The sequence below is a fragment of the Hypanus sabinus genome, chromosome 10 (assembly GCF_030144855.1).
Source record: "Hypanus sabinus isolate sHypSab1 chromosome 10, sHypSab1.hap1, whole genome shotgun sequence".
In the NCBI taxonomy this organism is placed as follows: domain Eukaryota; kingdom Metazoa; phylum Chordata; class Chondrichthyes; order Myliobatiformes; family Dasyatidae; genus Hypanus; species Hypanus sabinus.
The window spans coordinates 31,981,964-32,004,826 of record NC_082715.1 but is presented as its reverse complement, the minus strand read 5'-3'; the positions used below and the strand labels follow the sequence as shown (position 1 = coordinate 32,004,826).

Genomic DNA, 22,863 nt, shown 5'->3' with positions numbered 1-22,863 from the left:
AGCCTGGAGTCTGAAAACTGGGAAAGCAAGGGCATGTCATTTAAAATGTTTCTGACAGCTTGCCTTATAAGAACACCAGGAAGTGGAAAAGTATGTGGCACTTCACCCCAAGCCTTTCTCCATTCTTAAAAACAATGAATCCTTCTGTCAGCTAAAAGTTGTTTCTTAAAGTGTTCACAGAATTGTCAGGTTTTATATTATTAAAGCACTTGTATTTTGGAGACAGAAATGTGATTTTGTTAAAAAACCCAAAGAACTGTGGACCATCACCTTGAATAAGCAAAGAAATGTTGGTGCTTAAATATATCAAAATTCCAAAATAATGAGATTCTGGACAACAATAACTGCTAACATCAAGACCTACAAGGTGACAAGTTACTATGAAAAAATAAACCAGCTGAATGTTACTGAAAGGTGACAAGTTGATATGAAAAATAAGCACTGAACGTGGACTCTCTGGATGTTGGATGGCTGCCTTTAATTAAGCGCATTATGTTATTGAGTGGCAGGACAATTTGTGAACTACACACTGACAGTATGATTCCAACAGCTAATATCATTACTTTGATGTTGCTCTTTCAGAGGTTAGCAGTTATTTAATTATTAGAAGAGTACTCTCATAATAACATAAAAGAGTGATTGGATCACATAAGAACTGGCACGTCTGATGCTTTATAAACATGAAAATAAAACAGCTGAAGACTGGGGTTAGCATGCAGCTCTCAGCAGTGGGATCTGGTTTCAAAAGTAAGGCAAACTAATGAGAACAATATTTGGATTCTTATAACAGTTCTGATTGAAGTGTGTTTGGGTAGTATCGATTTCAACATTCAACCCAGCACCAACTCTAACACAGAAAAGCTTTTGAATAATGCTATTTTAGCCAAAGGGGGGAAAAAATTACATTTTATGTTTCAATGTCATTTTTATTACACATTAAGAAGATCTTGAAAATCACCACTCATAAAGTCAGAATAGCTATCCAAAACTGGCTTTAGTTGGATTAAATATTGGGATGGAAAACAAACACATTTAGCTATTATTGACAATTTATTGGCTTTATGGGACTAAGTGTTAAGGGAAGTCTGGCAGCATAAAGTAAAATCTGGCAGGATCAGCGAGGAGTATCCTGACAGATTTTCCTCACTGCGCTCCACCCAGATGATAAACATATTCCTGCTGCACAGTTAAATCTTTTATTTTAATTCAATATAATTAGGTGAAACCCAGACTAGAATTGAACAACTTAAATCTTCACTGAAAATGAAATAAACTAGTGTTGTACTCTTGTGATTAAAAATACATTTTTTTCAAAAATAATAATTCAGATTCGAGTGGTTAACCTTGTAGTCTAATAGTCTCACAGGACAGAATTTGTTTTTAGTCATAAGCTCCTCCAGTTCGAGTAGCCCAGGTCTAATTTGATTTGAGCTTAAATCATCACCTAAGTAATGTGGATGAGTTGCTGACACTGGCTGCAATTCATTAGTGAAACCCCACTTTTGTAGGAACAACATCAGTTCACCTATCTTCAACCAACATAAATCAGGTAACAGTAAAGTTTGGAGAATGGATGAGAGTAAAGTGTTGGAAGTGGACAGCAAATTATGACAGCAGCAAGGGGCTGATCATACTGGGGAGGCTTTCAAAGTAAAATTTATTGCTATATCCTTGTGGTAACCTCGCAGGCACATATAACAAAAGCATAAATTATACACAATTTTTAAAGGTAAACACAAATAAAATGGAAAAAAAGTCAATTTTAATGCAAAGTAGTCATAGTGTTGCTAAACTGTAGTGATCAGAGGGTTCCTCTTAACAACAATGTGACTAAGCTCTCCTTTAACAAGGGAACTGTTTTTATGGCACATGTGAAGCAAGATGATTACCTGCTCTGTTCTTTGGAACAACAATTTACCCTTGAGTCAGAAACCATAATTTAAATCTTTCATCTATATAAGGCAGGGGCCGTATAAACGAAGAGGCTAATGCTTCTTCAGATCACAATTGAGGATTTGAGATACTTTCAGCCTTAAGTGAAAAATTTTTCAGACATACTAAAGCAAAGAAAACCACTTACTAAAACTGTGTTTTCTTGTGCCCATTTTATGTATACAAAAACAGCACAATGAGATCCAATTTCTATCCCAAATGTGCCATTGAAAATCCACACTTACTTGAGGAATAAGATCAAGGTCTCAAATTTATTACCTGTGCAAAATAGAGTTTTAGCTTTTTCCCATTGAACTTTGTTTCGTGGAGTTCTATTCTGGCGCGGGCTGCTACTTTGGGATTGGTGAAGTTAATCCGTACACGTCTGAAACTTTTAAACAGCTGGAATGTGGCATGGTCATCATAAGCCAAGAAAAGCGCTTCGAACTTCTCCTGCATTTAAGAAAGAAAACAAGATACTTAGACTTCATATTTATTACGAAATTGCGTGCTTTTCCATTTACAGACAATATTCTTTGAAAATTACATAAGTTTCATTCAATTGCTCATTCCAGCCTTTCTCCTATCAGGACGTAAAGTTCATTTGAAGGTGACAAGCAAATTGCATGTTTAAATAGGTTATAAATCATTACAGATTAGAAATAATCCTGTTATGTGATTTAACAGGGAAGCGATGTTAAAGTTAAGATCAAGGCAGAAGGAAGTAATTTTGATCTCAATTTATTTGAAGGAAGGAGTCTTTTATCATTCAGATAATTGCAACAATATGTATAGCCATTATAGCCAAGACATAAATCTTCACTTTTGCCACCTGACTACTGGCGGTGTGGATCACCTGCTCTTTGGAGCCTCCAAACAATTTTCATCCAGTATCACATTGCCATGCATGTCAGTGATGGATTGAATGGCTTACCTTGCTTCATCAAGAGTTTTGAAAAGAATGATGATGTAATATACATGTGAATGAATCTTTACACTATTTTCGGAAACTCTTAGCATACATTTTGGAAAACAAATTAGATTTGGAAACTTTATTCCACTGTCAATTACATCTGTTCTCTTTCATCTCCTTTTCCATCTTCCTATGGATGTTGGTCAGCTCTCAGGATTTACTTAAATATTCAACCTGCATATCTAACTAGCAAGTAATCATCATTTTATCGTATAGTGAATGCTCAATATACCAACCCAAAGTTGGGCAACACATCTATTTCCCAGAAATAGATACTAGATGGTGATAAAAGTCTGAGTTTTTTAAATTTTTCTTTAATATACCCACAATAAGGTCAATTAAAAGATATTTGCCTTTGTCCTAGGTGAAATATGATATCTAAAGCATCAAATGCATGATGCAATTAAGTTGGATAACTATGCCACAGGAATCACAAGTTTGAGAGCAGCCCATTCCAACAAGTGCAAGAAAGCAGCTTGCGTACTTGGTAAAGCACAGATAAAACTGCAACCAGCCAATATTAACAATAATGTTGTCTGCCTAGTGAACGGACTGCAGCAGATCCTGGCAATTGCTATGCAGGCAAACCTAACTCGATTTATATATTTCCATGTTGTGGACACTTAGTGGAAGTTCTGCTGTCGAAGGTGGAGAGACGTCATGTATCCAGAGGAAAGCGAATGTTGTTATTGGATTTGTGTGACAGACCAGGACCTTCACTACTCTTGGAAGACAGTATGAGTACACCAGGCAGACATGGAAGTAATCACTTCTTTCTACACTCCACAAGTGGTACAGGATTATGTTGTTCAGGCGCATCAGTGAAGCATTTACATCTCTTCCTCACTGCCAACCATAATGATCACGCCTATTCCTTCCATCCTGGCTTATTTAGTCCAGTTAGTGACTTCACTGTCTACATCCCTGACTATAACCACCTCCTGGTCTCAATTGTTGGTGATGATTTTCACGGGTCTCCGCCTGTGGCCATCTGTCATTAACTTTCCTTCTTGGCCCTGAGCTAAGCTTTCAATTGGCTAGTGGTCAAGGAGGAAACCAGTATGAAACTAATGGAAATCCTGTAATTAAGGCTGGCAGGATTTCCATGCCGAGTCAGATTTTTTACCCTTTTTGAACCTTCCTGTACCCTCTCCGTAAATCTGGTGCCAAAGGTCAGTAGAGAAAAGTAATAAATTATCAAGGAACACCAATTTATTTAAACAGTATTCCATAAACTCATACGAAAATGTTTCCCATGGGCATATAGTGCAGAACACATGAAGGAAAAGGTGGTAACATTTTCATCGTATTTGTATTTTTATGCATGCTTGTCAATGTACAGAAAGAGGATATTCTATGATATTAACATGATGTACAGTCACTAAATATTCCAAGCTAGGAGGTGGTCAATTGGTCCCTTCTCTACATATCCTTTTATTATAAAAATACTTATGCATTCGCCTTAGAAGGCTATTGCGAATTCTGCACCATGTTAGACCATTTTATGCGCTAAACAATTAGGAAAAAAAGGAAATGTGTTTGTGTGTCAATTTACCATCTCACACATCTAAATTACCCCATCATATGATCTGACAGGCTAGAGATAACTAAGCATCTTGTAATGACTCAGTTCTCACAGTTAAGAGCCAAAAACCTGTAGAAGAATAAACATCAGTTTCCAGAATTTCAGGAAGAACTAAAGAGACTTCTCGTAACACTTGCTCAACGGTTATACAGATTGAACATTTTCAAACAGCAGGGAGAAATGTTTATTTTCTTTCTGTTTAGGGACAGACTCTAGAACTTTAATGTTTAAAGTTTCAGATTACTTGGATCAGAGTCATTTTGCATTGATGCCCAAGTGTAAATAATTACATCAAACTACAGGTCTATGCAGGAAATGTATGACATCAATATGATTCACATGTGAAAAATGAAATCTTGCATTAACTTCTACGATGATTTAAAATGAGCAACTTCAGGGTGTTAGTATCAGAAGCAGTATGTTGCTCTAGATGAAATCTGGAGAGGGGTACCACTTCAAATATTTCTACAGGATCTCTACTGTTTGTATAATGAACTGTAGACCCTGATGTAAATTTTTTTAATACGAGTTTACCTTCATGTGTCCTGAAATTTATAACCTGCCAACCATCTGTTTACCAACCAGACCAGAATCAGCTTCTGGATTTAGCAATCTTCACTGAGAACAGCTATTGCAGAAATGTTAATTTGAATTAGTGTGTAAAGTTTGCACTACTTCCTGGGTCTGCTTTTACACTTACTTTTATAATCATCTGCTTGTTATGAACTGTGCCATAGGACATGGGTGATCATGGTCTTTCTTAGCAAAATTTTCTAAAGAAGTGGTAACCCATTGTCTTCCTCCATGACTTTTATAACAGTCTTTCCAATTCTACATAGTTAAATGCTCTTTGTATTCTGAAATTGTCATTAAGTGGTACTTCCTTCAGTCATATTTTACATTCCCTTTCAATCATTTGCTCTTTCGTTTGATTTCTTACGTTTTCCACTGTAACTTCTATTGATGTACTGTGGAGAGCATTCTGACAGGCTGCATCACCGTCTGGTATGGGGTTTGGTGGTGTTGGGGGGGGGGGGCTGCTACACAGGACCGAAAGGTTGTAAATTTAGAGGGTTGTAAATTTAGTCAGCTCCATCTTTGGCATTAGCCTAAGAAGTACCCAGAACATCTTCAAGGAGCGATGTCTCAGAAAGGCAGCATCAATTATTAAGGACCCCCAGCACCCAGGGCATGCCCCTTTCTCACTGTTACCATTAGGTAGGAGATACACTCCTAATGTAGGCACATACTCAGCGATTCAGGAACAGCTTCTTCCCCTCTGCCATCCAATTCCTAAATGGACAGTGAACCCTTGAACACTACCTCACTTTTTTATATATATTATTTCTGTTTTTACATGATTTTTAATATTTTCAATGTACATATACTATAATTGATTTATTTATTCATTATTATTTTTTTCTTCTATATTAAGTATTGCATTGAAATGCTGCTGCTAAGTTTACAACTTTTATGACACATGTCAGTGATAATAAACCTGATTCTGTAATCTTAGTTTTTCTCTTGCCTCACATGTGCATTGAAAGATGACCAAAATACATCTGATATTCAAATGATGTTATCAAAAGTGTTCTAAGTTATGCAGCTGCCTAGCACCCCTTCAAAGTGGCTAACCTTCAGAAGTAGGGTAACTGCTGTAGCTGTCCAACGTAAAGAGTGCAGACTTGCCAAACGTGCAAACATTGAGAACATCATTTGGACCAGATGATCTACACCCCAGAGTTCTGAAAGAGATAGCTGAGGAGGTAATAAAGATCTTTCAAGAATTACTGGAGTCAGAGAGGGTCTGAGAGGTCTGGAAAATACCAAACGTGACACTTGTGTTTAAGAAGGGAAGGGGGCAAAAGACAAGAAATTATAAGCCGGGCAGTCTTACTTCGGTGGTTGGTAAGAATTTAGAATTCATTGTTAAGTATGAAATTTCAGAGTCCTTGGAAGCGTATGAGAAAAATAGGACGAAGTTTACACAGCTTCATTGAGGGAAGATCTTGCCTGGTAAATCTCTTATAATTCTTCGTGGAGATGACAAGTAGATTAGACAAAGGAGAGTCGTTGGCTGTTATTTGGCTTTTCAGAAGGCCAAATGCAAGATGCAACACACACAACTGCTAAACAGAATAAGAGACCATGATGTTAGAAGCCAAGTACAAATGTGGATATAAGATTGGCTGATTGGCAGAGTCCAGTGAGTAGGCACTAAAGGGTCCTTTTCTGGATGGCTACCAGTGACCAGCAGTGCTCCACAGGGGTCAGTGTAGGGTCTGCCACATTTCACTTTTCCAATAATGATCTGGATGAATGAACTGCTGGCATTCTGGCCAAGTTGGCAGATGATACCAAGATGGATGGAGGTGCAGGGAGTATTGCAGAGACTGTAAGTCTGTAGAAGGACTTGGACAGGTTGGGTGAATGGGAGTGTGAGTTGATGCACTTTGCTAGGAAGAATAAAAGTATAGATGGACAAATAGGGGAAAAAATTCAGAAATTGGTAATACAAAGTGCCTTTGGAGCCCCAGTTTAGGATTCCCTCAAGGTTAACTTGTAGATTGAGGTAGTATTTAAGAAGCATTTTGAGAATAAGAGAATATCTGAACAAGTATGTACTGCTGAAGTTTTATAAAACATTTGCCAGATCGTATTTGGAATATTTTGGACAATTGTGAATCGTTTATCAAAGGAAGGATGTGTTGGCACTAGAGAGCATCTAGTGGATATTCAGAAGGGTGCTCCCTGGAATAAAAGGCTTAAGGTATGAGAAGCTTTTGATGTCTCTGATCTGTACTCAAAAGAGATCAGAAGGAGAGAGGATCTCATTGAAACCTACTGGACACTGAAAGGCCTGGAGAGAATGGATGTAGAGAGGCTGATTCCATCAGTATGCATTTAGGATCTGAGGACAGAGCATCAGAGTAAATAGACATCCCTTTAAAACCGAAATGAGTGGGAATTTATTTAATCAGGAGGTGGTGAATCTGTGGAATTCATTGGTACAGAGTTGTGGAGGTTGTCAATGGCTTCATTTTAGGCAGAGATTGATAAACTCTTGACTGTTAAGTGGATTAAGGGTTATGGGGAGAAGATGGGGCAATGGGTTTGAAAACATCAGCTATGTTTGAATGGTGGAGCAGCCTTGAAGGGGTAAATGGCCTAAGATTTGCTCCTGTATTTTATGGTCTCTCGGTGTAAGAGTTTGCAGTGGATTGGATCAATTGGTCATAAATGAAGTAATGCTAGCAATTACTTTTGTATGCAATGACTTATTTCTTAGGGAAAAATTATTATGCGCATTGAAGATATGCATAAAGTGAGTAAGTCATGATGAAGAAGAACTGTTTAAACATGAAGAATTTCCGGAAAATTTAGCCACAGCCTGCATAGTGCAGCTCTCATGATCTTCCCCAGAGAGATCTGCTACCTCTAATAGGGACAGATCATGCTTGATTTAGCAGTGGGCATAATAAAATTACTGTTCTATGTATTATATCTTCTACATAAATCATCTCAATTCTCTTTAATTAAGTAATATGATGCTAGGATTTAGTCTCAGTAGCACTTTTGAATGTCCAAATACAGGGGCAATTAAAATGGAATAAAAATAATTCAGTTCAACATGTTTTCAATTGGGAAAATGAAAAGAAATATTAATAGTGTTTGATATCTCTTAATGTTCATAAATAAAATGTATCACTGGAGAACAACATCTGATACACCCCAGGCATACCTATGAACAACATAAAATACAGTAATTTATATACAGAGAGTACATGATCACACAATCTTCAGTAAAGTCTTTTGAGGATTAAGTTTATTGTTTTACACTAGAAATGTCAACATTTATGCTTTATGATCCCCAAGATCATTTCTAGGTGAATTTATCATTATTTAAAATATTACTGTCAATCTCATATTTTCAGTGCATTTTGTCTCTAAACATAAATATGGCTATTTTCCTCATATTTTATCAACAATCATTAAAATATTGGGAGATTAAGAATGAAGGTAGGCTGCAACATTATTCTAATTTTACATCTATTGGCATTGCAGCACACTCTATATTCATTACTGTCAATAGCTTTTCTTTATGAAAAAATGAGTATTTTGTGCCGCTATTCAATTTTGTTTCCAAATAAGCTGTCAAATCAAGATCTCCTTTGTTGAAAATTGAAGATACCTTTCAATTCACCAATGTGTTATGTGGCTGAATGGAGAATTCTGACTAAGAAAGTAATTTTTCATTTTAGCATTTCAAATGTTTAGGTTGCCTCACAATGGGCAGAATTTTATAAAATACTGCAAAGCATAATTATGCATAATTCCCAAAGAAGAACTGTTAAATAAGTTCACAATTAAATAACTCTACAATTGCCAATGCCATCATCCTTCCTGGCTGATGTCCAAAATTAATATTGATAATTTTTATCCTCAACTTTATATTTAAATCTAAGCTGAACTTTGTCCTTTGCATCTCCTCTTGGACCATTTCCTTCAAACGATTATATAACCATATAACAACTAGAGCATGGAAACAGGCCATCTCGGCCCTTCTAGTCCATGCTGAATGCTGACTCTCACCTAGTCCCACCTACCTGCACTCAGCCCATAACCCTCCATTCCTTTCCTATCCATATACCTATCCAATTTTTTTTTAAATGACAGAATTGAACCTGCCTCTACCACTTCTACTAGAAGCTTGTTCCATACAGCTACCACTCTCTGAGTAAAGAAGTTCCCCCTCATGTTACCCCTAAACTTTTGCCCCTTAACTCTCAACTCATGTCCTCGTTTGAATCTCACGTACTCTCAAGGGAAAAAGCCTATCCACGTCAACTCTATCTACCCCCCTCATAATTTTAAATACCTCTATCAAGTCCCCCCTCAACCTTCTATGCTCCAAATTATAAAGACCTAACTCATTCAACCTTTCTCTGTAACTTAGGTACTGAAACCCAGGTAACATTCTAGTAAATCTCCTCTGTACTCTCTCTATTTTGTTGACATCTTTCCTATAATTCAGTGACCAGAACTCAAGTCAAGTCAAGTCACTTTTATTGTCATTTCGACCATAACTGCTGGTACAGTTGTGGTGAACTACATACACCTGTCTGGACACGCCCCCTGCTGACTGCTCCTGTGGCTCCTCCCACAGACCCCGGTATAAAGGCGATTGAGGCCTGAGCCCGACCTCTCAGTCTCCAGGATCTAGCATGATGGTCAATTGCTGCTTGTTCTTTCTTCCAGTCAATAAAAGCTGATATCTCGCCTCACGTCTCAGAGAGTTATTGATGGTGCATCAATTTTATTGACTGGAAGTTTTAAAACATGGAAACTATTTTACATCCAGAAAAATTAGACTTGGACCCCCAAGCCCCTGAAGCAGCTCTTGCCTTTGAACTCTGGCTTGCATGCTTCCAATCATACTTGGAGGAGGTTAGTGTGACTGAGCCCACTGTTATGCACAGAATTCTCCTCTCAAGGGTCACCCCGAAAGTTTACTCACTTATCAGAGACCTGCTGACCTACCAAGGGGCACTGGACACCCTCAAAAGACAGTACCTGTGGCCGGTGAACACTGTCTATGCAAGACATCACTTAGCGGCGCAACAACAGCAACCTGATGAGACAAGCGCCGTGTTTCTCCGAGCCCTACAGACACTCGTGCAAACTTGCGACTGCAAAGCTCTCACGGTGGAACAGCATGCTGAGCTCCTGGTACGAGACGCCTTTGTTACAGGGATCAGATCAGTATACGTGCGCCAGCGGCTGCTGGAAAATGCCGATCTTACCTTACGCTCGGCGATTGAGATGGCCGACAAGCTGGAGGCTGCTCTGCACAACGCTGATACAGTCCAGCCGCGCGATCCCCCGCCGGTTCCGTGGACACCTCAGACCCCGTCATCCACGAGGAAATTCACCGCTGCCTCTGCCAGTCACAAGCCCACGAACTCCCCAAATCCGACCACAGCTGCTGCCGATCGCAAGTCCGTGCAGTGTTACTTCTGCGGACTCAAAAAGCACCCCCGAAAACGCTGCCCGGCCCGAGAAGTGACCTGCTCCAGCTGCGGGAAGAAGGGCCATTTCGCCAAGGTCTGTAAGTCTGAACCACGAGCGGGGTCGGGCAGCACTGCGTGTCAGGCATGGGGGCCGCCATCTTGCCTGCCCGGATGGGGGCGGCCATCTTTGTCAGCTCCACCTTGCCCCACCCGACCCACCGGTGCTTACCGAGCACCAAGACGGCAGTTCAACTCTGGCCACTGTAACTCTCGACCAAAGCGCCCCACACCAGCTTGCAAGGTCAATAATGGACATCCTGGTGGAGGGGCACAGGACGAGGTGCCTGTTTGACACGGGTAGCACTGAGAGTATTATTGACCCGGACACGGTGCAACGCTGCGGACTCGTGACGCGGCCGGTAAGCCAGAGAGTCACCATGGTTTCTGGGTCGCATTCCACAGACATCCGGGTGGGTTGTGTAGTGACATTGGTGGTGCAGGGCACAGAATATCGGAACCTTGCGCTACTGGTCATGCCTCAACTGTGCGCGCCTGTGCTATTGGGGTTGGACTTCCAGAACCATCTCGAAAGTGTGACTATGGCATATGACGGGCCCCTCCCATCACTCACTGTCAGGAATCCTCAGTTTTGTGGGACTTTGTCATATACCCTGCTACTGACCACACACACAAACCGACACACACGTCCCACCCAGCACCATGCCGACAGCTGCGCTACTGACACCACTTGCAGCCTCTCCACCCTCAAGATCCCTCCCCCACCGCTCTTTGCCAACCTGACCCCCAACTGTAAACCTGTGGCAACTAAAAGCAGGAGGTACAGCGTGGGGGACAGGGCCTTCATTCAGTCGGATGTGCAGCGGCTGCTCAGGGAGGGAATTATTGAGCTAAGCACAAGTCCTTGGAGGGCCCAGGTGGTTGTTGTTCAGACCGGGAAGAAAAATAGGATGATCGTGGACTATAGCCAGACCATCAATAGGTTCATGCAGCTTGACACGTACCCCCTACCCCGCATCGCGGATATGATCAACCAGATAGCTCAGTACAAGGTGTACTCGACAATAGATCTGAAATCCGCTTATCACCAGCTCCCCATCCACCCAGAGGACCGCCCCTACACCGCCTTTGAGGTGGGCGGCAGGCTCTATCACTTCCTGCGCGTCCCCTTCGGTGTCACAATTGGTGTCTTGGTCTTCCAGAGGGAAATGGACCGGATGGTGGACCAGTGCCAACTGAAGGCCATATTTCCCTATCTGGATAATATCACCATCTGTGGTCACGACTGGTTGGATCACAACGCCAACCTCCAATGATTTTTCCAAGTGGCCGAAGCCCTGAACCTTACTTATAATAGGGACAAGTGTGTGTTTGGAACCACCCGACTCGCTATCCTTGGGTATGTCGTGGAGAACGGGGTCATTGGCCCTGATCCCGACCGTATGCGCCCCCTTTAGAACTCCCTCTTCCCACCACCCTCAGAGCCCTCAGACGGTGCCTGGGCTTCTTTTCCTATTACGCCCAATGGGTCCCCCATTACGCAGACAAGGCCCGCCCCCCGGTCAAGTCTACCACATTTCCCCTCTCTGCCGAGGCCCGTGTGGCCTTCAGCTGCATTAAAGGGGACATTGCCAAAGCAACGATGCATGCGGTGGACAAGAACATTCCCTTCCAAGTAGAGAGTGACGCCTCCGATTTCGCGCTTGCTGCTACCCTCAATCAGGCAGGCAGGCCAGTAGCATTCTTTTCTCGTACCCTTCAAGGCCCTGAAATTCGGCACTCCGCGGTGGAGAAAGAAGCCCAGGCCATAGTGGAAGCTATTAGGCACTGGAGGCACTATCTCACCGGCAAAAGGTTCACCTTGCTGACCAGCGTTGCGTTCATGTTCAGCAACCAACAGCGGAGCAAAATCAAAAATGATAAAATTTTGCGGTGGAGAATAGAACTCTCCACCTACAACTATGATATCCTGTACCGGCCTGGAAGGCTCAATGAGCCCCCTGATGCCCTATCCCAGGGAGCGTGTGCCAGCGCGCAGCTCGACCGGCTATACACCCTCCAATCACATCTTTGCCACCCGGGAGTCACCCGATTTTACCATTTCGTGAAAGCCCGGAACCTGCCGTAATCCCTGTGAGGACATCAGGACGATGACCAGGGACTGCCAAGTCTGTGCTGAGTACAAACCGCACTTCTACCGTCCTGAAAAGGCGCAACTTATCAAGGCCACCCGCCCCTTCGAGCGACTGAGTGTCAACGTTAAGGGCCCCCTTCTCTCCACCGACCGCAATGTCTACTTTCTCAACATTATCGACGAGTACTTGCGGTTCCCCTTTGCCATCCCCTGCCCCGACACCATGCCACATCCGTCATAAAAGCCCTGCGCCAGCTCTTCACTCTGTTTGTATATCCCTGCTATATCCACAGTAATAGAGGGTCCTCCTTTATGAGTGATGAGCTGCGCCAGTACCTGCTGGCTAGGGGCATTGCTACTAGTCAGACTATGAGCTATAATCCCCGGGGAAATGGACAGGTGGAGAGGGAGAATGCCACAGTGTGGAAGGCCACACTTTTAGCCCTTAAGTCGAAAGGGTTGCCGGTCTCTCAATGGCAGGAGGTCCTCCCCGATGCACTCCACTCTATCCGCTCCCTGTTATGTACGTCCACCAATGCCACTCCTCACGAGCGCCTATTCTCTTTTCCCAGGAGGCCTGCCACTGGGACCACCCTACCAGCTTGGCTGACGTCCCCGGGGCCAGTGCTGCTCCGGAAACATGTGAGGAGCAATAAATACTCCCCGCTGGTCGAGAGGGTTCACCTTCTACATGCGAACCCCCCGTATGCCTATGTGGTCTTACCTGATGGGTGGGAGGACACGGTCTCCGTCCGTGACCTGGCGCCAGCAGGAGCAGCAGACCACTACCCCGAACACTCCACAGTAACTATGAACCCTGTACCCGAGGTGACACCGCGCACACCGAGCCCTACACAGACTCCTCAAGACACTCCTATACCGGGCGTCTCGCACGCGCATATAGCAGGCGCCTCGCACACACGTGATGGATCACTGACGCCTAGTGGGCTGACACCTCCAGTTAGGCCGGAACCAGCACAACCACCGTCTCCTGTGCAGTCACAGCCGGTGCTACGTAGATCGCAGCGACAGATTCAACCACCTGATAGACTTAACCTGTAAATATACTTGTCAGAAACTTTGCCCCATGGGGACTCTCTTTTAAAACAAAGGGGGGGGGGGTGAATGTGGTGAACTACATATACCTGTCTGGACATGCCCCCCCTGCTGACTGCTCCTGTGGCTCCTCCCACTGACCGAGGCTCCTCCCACAGACCCCGGTATGAAGGCGATTGAGGCCTGAGCCCTGCCCTCAGTCTCCAGGATCTAGAGTGGTGGTCAATTGCTGTTTGTTCTTTCTTCCAGTCAATAAAAGCCGATATCTCGCCTCACGTCTCCGAGAGTTATTGATGGTGCATCAACTGTACACAGTAAAAATGAGACAACGTTTTTCAGGACCATGGTGTTACATGACACAGTACAAAAACTAGACTGATCTATGTAAAAAAACAACACAGAGAAAGCTACACTAGACCACAGACCTACACAGGACTGCATAAAGTGCACAAAAACAGTGCAGGCATTACAATAAATAATAAACAGGACTGTAGGGCAAGGTGTCAGTCCAGGCTGCGGGTATTGAGGAGTCTGATAGCTTGGGAGAAGAAACTGTTACATAATCTGGCCATGAGAGCCCGAATGCTTCGGAGCCTTTTCCCAGACAGCAGGAGGGAGAAGAGATTTTACGAGGGGTGCATGGGGTCCTCCGCTGGTTCCTTTGCGGATGCAGCGTGTAGTGTAAATGTCCGTAATGGCAGGAAGAGAGACCCCGATGATCTTCTCAGCTGACCTCACTATCCGCTGCAGGGTCTTGCGATCCGAGATGGTGCAATTTCCGAACCAGGGAGTGATGCAGCTGCTCAGGATGCTCTCAATACAATCCCTGTAGAATGTGATGAGGATGGGGGGTGGGAGACGGACTTTGCTTAGCCTTCGCAAAACGTAGAGACGCTGTTGGGCTTTCTTTGCTATGGAGCTGGTGTTGAGGGACCAGGTGAGATTCTCTGTCAGGTGAACACCAAGAAATTTGGTGCTCTTTACAATCCCCACCGAGGAGCCGTCGATGTTCAGTGGGGAGTGGTCGCTCCGTGTACAAAATACTCCAAATCTGTCCTCATCAATGCCTTGTACTATTTTAACATTACATCCCAACTTCTATACTCAATGCTCTGATTTATAAAGCCCAGCATACCAAAAGCTTTCTTCACCACCCTATCCACATGAGATGCCACCTTCAGGGAACTATGCACCATTATTCCTAGATCACTCTGTTCTACTGCATTCCTCAATGCCCTACCATTTACCATGTATGTCCTACTTTGATTAGTCCTACCAAAATGTAGCACCTCACACTTATCAGCATTAAACATCACCTGCCATTTTTCAACCCACTCTTCTAACTGGCCTAAATCGATCTGCAAGCTTTGAAAACCTACTTCATTATCCACAACGCCACCTATCTTTGTATCATCTGCATACTTACTAATCCAATTTACCACCCCATCATCCAGATCACTAATGTATATGACAAACAACATTGGACCCAGTACAGATCCCTGAGGCACACCACTAGTCACTGGCCTCCAAGCTGACAAACAGTTATCCACCACTACTCTCTGGCATCTCCCATCCAGCCACTGTTGAATCCATTTTACTTCTTCACCATTTTACTGTGTCACCAGATATTGTCCCTTTTGCATCACCACATTTTATGATTCCCTTTGTGTGTCCTTCTGTACCTCACCTTCCAAATATTGCTGCTTATCTAATCCTCTTACAATTTACTATATCAAATATAGCCAGCCCAATTACCTATAATCCCCAGTGCTTCATCATTTTGAACATACATTCCTTTATGTTCTGGCCTCATCCAATCTGCACAGTCTGTTTTAAGCCTCCAGAGCTCTGCATTCTTATCTTTGTCTCTTGTTCATCACTGACTCACCACTCAATGTGAATTAATTCATTTATGAAGTCCCTTTCAGCTTCACCCCGTGACCAAGTGTTGGTCATCACTGCTGCTATTCCTTTCGTTGTCACAATATCCATTTTATCCTTGTTTGTGAAGCACCTTGAATGCTTCTGTTAAGCAAAGCACCACATCAATGCAAGTAGTTTTAAAACACTATAAAGAAAACAAAAAGAACTTGTAATTATAGGACGCCTCTCAAAAATTCAGGATGTCTTAAGTCATTTCAGATCCAATGAAGAAATTTTTAATTGTAGCTACTGTTATAATGTAGGCAAATACAGATGCCAATCTGTTTACTGCAAACAGCAATGCATTGACTGATGAAAAATAGACATTCTGATGATATTAGTTTCCAATGTACTGGGAAAGTTATCCCAGAACCAATGCCTTTGAATGGAAAATCCTATAAAAAGTAGCAGATAAGGCCCAGTCCATCACGAGTAAAATTCTCCCCTCCGTTGAGCACTTCCCTATGAAATGGTTTCACAGGAAAACAGCATCTATCATCAGGGACCCCCACAACCTGGGACACACTCTCTTCTCGCTGCTGTCATCAGCAGGAAGGTACAGGAGCTTCAAGACTATAATTACTAGGTTCAGAAACAGTTATTACCCTCAACAATCAGTCTCTTGAACCAATGGGGAAAATTTCACTCATCTTCACTTGCCCCATCACTGAAATGTTCCCACAATCTATGGACTCACTTTCAAGGGCTCTTCATTTCACGTTTCTGGTATTTATTGCCTAAGTATTCATTATTATTATTTCTTTCTTTTTGTATTTGCACAATTTGTTGTCTTTTGCACACTGGTTGAACACCCAAGTTGGTGCAGTCTTTCATATATTCTGGTATGGTTATTATTCTATGCTTTTATTGAGTATGCATGCAAGAAAATGAATCTCACGGTTGTATATGGTGACATATATGTACTTTAATAAATTTACTTTGAACTTAGAACTGTAACATAACCTCAGTATTATTCCTCTCGTTTTGCACTACTTACTTAATTTAATTTTCTTCTTTTACACATACCTCCTGTAATTTATACTCTTTATCAATACGTATTGCAATGTACTGTTGCAGCAAAACAACAAATTTCCTAACATATGCCAGTGATATTAAACCTGATTCTGATTCTTTTTAAGAGTAGTGATAGATAGGTGATCAGAAAGCAGGCACTTTAGAAAGTCAACATTTGCAATATACTGTACTTAAATACCAGTGCTGATGCTGTATGTGAAGAATAGTTTTAGCTTTATGAACTGAGCCTTTCTAGACAAGGGGTGTTGGTGTTAAAGCCAGATACATTCACAGTTGCAGCAAGCATGCGTGACTCAAACACAGATTGACAATCAAGCCCAGGATCAAGTTCAAGTTCGTCCTCATCTGTATCTTCCTGTTCTGCTTTTCCATATATATTCTATTCACCAACTGAGCCATGGTAAAATGCAACAGAACACTACCACAAGTCTATAAACCATAGGTTGCAGTGCTGAAGCAAAATCAAGGTGATTTTGCTGAATTTTAAAATATTTTGCATTTGCTCCTTCAAGAGAATTCCAGCGTACTAGAGAGGAAATGGATGAAATCTATACCACACACACACGCGCACACACACACACACACACACACACACACACACACACACACACACACACACACGTATGTATATATATATATATATATTTACATATGTGTTTGCATTTGGATGACAGGAAGAACAAAGGGCTGACTGCAAGGCATCAAAAGGACTTGAAAATGGCCCACTTAATGTTTCAATGCACAGGCACAACAAAAGCCTTGATATCATCTGCCTGAGAGCATAATGAAAATCTAATTCATGCTCCAGCATTGCAGTGACAGCTACTGAGGTCACAGCATGGCACTCAATTGCCTTTGCTCACTCTGAAACAGTTCACATCTTCAATTTAATTCATTGAATGACGCACATATCTGTGATGCAGCTGCAGCCAGTTGGGAAACAAAGACTGCCGCAAATGAAGTCCAGGCTTTTGTTTCATTTTATTTTTGCTTCACAAATAGGGCAAAATAATGCTTTTACTCAGGAGATTAGTAAATTAATTTTCCTAAAATGATAAACCTTAGTTTGCATTAAATTGCTATGTACTTTTCTATAATCAATAATAACACAATTGTCAAATTCCAGATTTAAACCAAAATGCTCCAAGGGATTTCAGAATACAAAGTACAATATAAGCAATAGAGTGGGATCTGTGCAACTTATCAGAATAAAGGTACACTTCTTTTATGCAAAATAATTTATTAATTGTGATCTGAAGGCTGTCAGTTAATGAGGATGTTTATTGAATAATAATATTGCCCTGAGATCTTGGGGAATATGTTAAAAATTGTTTCTTTAATCTCTGCCGTGCTATTGCTAGGCTTAGACAAATTTAATAAAATTATTTGAAATTAGTAATTTTTTATAAGGATTGGCCAAGTTAATTAACACAGTCTTAACAGAACAGTTTGGAAAAATGTTAAGCAATGCATGAAGACATTCACATCAACAGTGATATTATAGTGTTTATGTTGTTTGTTTGTTTGTTGTAATGTCTCAGAAAGATAATGTGGTTCAATAAGCAGCTTGGAATGTTGTTGATACAAACGAGAAAACCTGGTAATAGCTAATGTAAATGATTCTGATAAAGTAAATACATATTTAACATGATTTTCTAAGCTTTTAAAAGCATTTTTAGCCCAATTCTTTTGTTTTCTTTATACTTAAATCTCTTTTTTTCCCATTTCTACCAAGTGGTTTTTATACCAGCAGGTTTGCAATTCATTTTGAATTATCCTTCAGTCAAAAGTTGAGGACATGCCATGATTAATAAGAATGCAGTAACTTTGGAAGCTATAATCATGAGTGATTTATCATTGTTTTTTTATATTGGATCAGCTCTGGAGACTCTGGATCTTTATTATTAATCCAAACAACACATCCTATCAGAGGTTGAAATGCATAATGCAGCATTTTTCTGTTCATTCATGGGATTGAGCAACATGCCCCAAGGAGGAATTGAAGAAAATGACATGATCGCCATTTACTGCCCTTCCCTACACCCCCATGCAAAGGTCAGTTGTACCTTGACCTGCTGCAGGCCATATAGCGAACTATTCTGCAACGAAGCGAGATTGAGGATTTTAACTCAGTGGCTGTAAAAATAAGAGCAAGACCTTTCTAGCTAGGATATTAATCTGCCGAGATCCAGAGTTCAGGGAGTGATGTCAAAAAAGCCCAAGGAAGTTGCTGCAGTGCGTGGTGCAAACACCACATACTGAATTGATGACGCACTAGCAGGTGAAGCAGTGTTTATGGTGCCAATCATCAAAGAGTATTTCTGCATGCTCATAATGCATGCTTTGTCAGTAGTGGAAAGAGAGCTCAGTATGATTCACCCAGCGTGTAGCTACTCACTTACTATGCTTGCTTCAGTATGTAGGTGACTGGCACATTTAACTTTCTGGTCAATCGTCATTTCACCTCAATTAAGTAAAAAAAATCTGTTTGAGAGATTAAGATCAAGGAAAAGATTACCCTCTGGAGCTCATCGAGTTCACCTACAATTGTAATCTCTAACGGGCCTACAGGTTACTAAGGATGCCTTTAAATTTTAAAAAATTTACCTATTCAACTCTGATATTCTGTATATATACTTCCTTGTGTGTGACAGGTTGTTGTGCGTTCTGCATATATTATGTATAAATTCCTTGATTTAATACTACCAGTGTAATGTTATTGAAAATTGCAATTGAAATTGCACACACAACTGGGGACATGTCATGCACATAAAAAAAGTGTTCTGCAATTGAATTACTTTGTATAAAGTATGCTTTATGACTGCACTAAGTAACCAAATGCTAATATTACTGACAGTTACTTACAGCTCATGTCCCTGTAAGGATATTCAGTGAGCACAGAAATACTGATCTGAGATGTAAAAAGCAAACTGCAGGAGAACAAGGACCCAAGAGTTTCTGATCTACCTGGATTCTACATTTCTTGGATGCCACAGTTTTTCATGTTCATCATGCCAGAGATATTTCTGAAGTTCCAGAGAACTGCTGTGGCAAATGTAAACTTTACTTTTTAGTATTTTTATTCAGAATTGTGGAGCTTTTTGGGATTGAAGTTCCAATTAAAATTGAAATTCATGTTGAAATGTGAAATGATATTTCTTTGTGGTGAACTGAGGGAAGACATCAATGTCATATATTAAATAATCTGAGGGCAAATCTTATTTTCCCATAAATAAGTACCTACTTCATACAAACTCAGTGGCCACTTTATTAGGTACCACTGAGTGTATGTTCATCACCTTCTGTTTCTGTAGCCCATCTGCTTCAAGGTTCGACATGTGCATTCGGAGATGCTCTTCTACACACCATTGTTGTAACTTGACTAACTGTTGCCTTTCTGTCAGCTTGAACCAGTCTGGCCATTCTCCTCTGACCTCTTTCATTAAAAAGGTACCTTCACCTGCAGAGCTCACTGGATTTCTGTTTCCATTAATTCTAGAGACTCCTGTGCGTGAAAATCCCAGGAGATCAGCAATTTCTGAGATACACCAACCACCCTGCCTGGCACCAACAATCATTCCTCTGGCAAAGTTCACATTTCATCCACTTTCTGTGGCTTGGTCAACATCTGAACCTCTTGACCGTGTCAGCATGCATTGAGTTGCTGCCACATGACTGCCTCATTAGATATTTTCACTAACATGCAGGTGTACCTAATAAAGTGGCCACAGAGTGCATCATGTCTGATTTACCCTCATCATTTGCTGCTAATCCTCATTCAAGATAATAAGGAAGTGAAAAGAAGTGACCAAAATGTGAATATTACGTAGAAGGCTTATACTAAACTGGGTTCTGGTTAAAAACTCAGCTGTATTAGTACACAGATCAGAAACTCAGATGTGATTGTGGATGGCATTTTGCAATGCAGTGCTGGAGCAAAACATGCCACAGGAGCCATGAGCTGACAGGCTTGAAATGTCTGTATCAGTACATCCAGCTCACTCTGCACAGCTGCTAATGTGGCTTTGTCGTCCAGCCAGGAGCTGGCCTGCAACAGCAAATGGAATCCTGCCCACCTAGTCCCAACTGAAACAACTTCTGCTGTCAAAAAATCAATGTCTGCATGCGGAGACAAAGCCTGTCACTCAGTTGTCATTCTGAATTTCAGTCACTCTTTGGCCAAGGACGGAGTCATAATGCCAGGATCAAATAAAGTAAAAAGGATGGTGATGTGGAGACACTGAACAGATCATTTGTTGCTTCGGACTTGTGGGAGGCCAAATAGAAATAACCCGTAGGAATTGATGAACTGAAGAATTGCCCCATGGATTCAGAAATTGTGATGGGAGAGGACAGGACAAAGGTTTGCGATGCTGAGCTAATCTGGATTACTGGAGGAAAGGAATACCAGCAGAAATGGACATTGAGTTAGACAATTATGGGAGGTGTGAAATGGCCTCCAATATAAAGCCTCTGAATTAATTTCAAAGGAATTATGATGAACGAATTCTGTCAAGGGCGTTTCCAATTATCCTACTTCTGATGGAACCCATCAGAGATACAGAATGTAAAAACCCATTTCCAACCTGTCAAATCATCTTCCAGTATTCACAAAGTACACTGCAGATGCTGTGGTCAAATCAAGACGTACAAAAAAGCTGGATGAACTCAGCTCAGCTGAGCTTCCAACTCAGCTGGATGAACCCTCCTGTCAAAGGGTCTCAACCCGAAATGTTGACTGCTTCTTCCAACGGATGCTGCCCGACCTGCTGAGTTCATCTAGCTTTTTTGTTCATCATAAAATCATTTTCCAGGATTTGGCTGGTAGACTGGTCAGACCTGCAGGGAATTTTTGGGGACAAGGCAACTTGAGGGGAAACGGTCTGCAAAAGGAGAGACTTGCATTTATTTTGTGTCTGCACATCCTGGCCAGGACTTCCTGAAGCTGCTTTTGTAATTTTATGCGCAGTCGCTGAATTAACATGGTGGAAGTTTTATGCACTGCAAAACTGTATAAACAGAAATGTAATAATGACCAGACAATAACTGCCGCTCTCTGTATGGAGTTGGTACATTCTCCCCACAATCACGTGAGTTTCCTCCGGGTGCTCCAGTTCCCTCCCACAGTCCAAAGGCATCCCGGTTGATAGCGTTAAACTGTCTTGTGATTAGGTTAGGGTTAAATCAGGCATTGCTAGGCAGTGCATCTTAAAGGGCCAGAAGGGCCTATTTAACGTTTTATCTCAATGAATAAATAAAAAGTGAGTTCTTTCTATGATGCTGGACTAACCAAGGGATGGACAAAGACCCCCTCACCTTATATAGTGAAGTTATGTCAAGGGTTCTTTTACACCCACCTGAGAGATGGGGCAAAGCTGGGTTTTTTTATTTGAATGCCTCCACCTGAGTGTGTAACAATACCACAGGCCTCACAGGTGTGCCGGCCCAGAGTTTTGTGCTCAAGTCTTTGGAGATATTTAAATCCAAGCCCCTGATATTTAAGTATGAGAGTGCTGAGAAATGACTGATATTTTTTTTTCCAGGAAGGCTATACAATGACACATTTGCCTAAGAGTGCATAGTCCTCATGAGACTTTGAAAATGATGAAAATGATCTATAAGGGATCAGCAGAGTTCCAAAAGTATGTATCATTTTGAAACAAGATCACAACTAGATTGCTATACGTCATTCTGATGATTATACAACAGGTCACATGTTTTAAATTGTGAAGGATACAAGATTAATCTCTTCCATGAGATTAGCAAGTAAATGGTTGGAGCAGAATTTCTCGTCATAATGAGTAATGTTTACAAGAGACAGGAGTAAGTTTCCAAGGTGAAACAAAGTGATTGAGATTGGATGGCAATAAGGAGCAGAAAAAGAGTTAAGCATGCACAAACTTCATAGAATAATTATGAATATTGGCCATTGTAAAGTTGACCCTGGATGTGTGTAGAGTTGCTGAGGATGTGGGAGAATAAAACTGGGACTAATGTAGAATTGGTACCATTGATCCAATGGTAGTGGGCCGAAAGGCCTGTTTCTGTCTCATGACAACAGCCATAGATCATACCTGTGATGAGTGGTAGAACAATGGACAGATATGATGGAAATAAGGCTTGGTTTTATCCAGCAACAATTTGCCTTCATATAACAACCTTAACATGATCAGGTAAAATTGAGTGCTGATATTTT

At 41.5% G+C, this 22,863-nt stretch overlaps 1 protein-coding gene across 3 annotated transcripts in view; it reads right to left on the bottom strand.

The window, feature by feature from the left end:
• The window catches only part of rcan2 (regulator of calcineurin 2), a 334,948-nt gene that overhangs the window by 66,914 nt on the left and 245,171 nt on the right, over positions 1-22,863 (bottom strand). For all 3 annotated transcript variants that reach the window (XM_059981615.1, XM_059981613.1, XM_059981616.1), the window contains one exon: positions 2,212-2,385. In XM_059981615.1, coding sequence (XP_059837598.1) covers positions 2,212-2,385 — 174 coding nt within the window. The remainder of the gene's footprint in view (positions 1-2,211; positions 2,386-22,863) is intronic.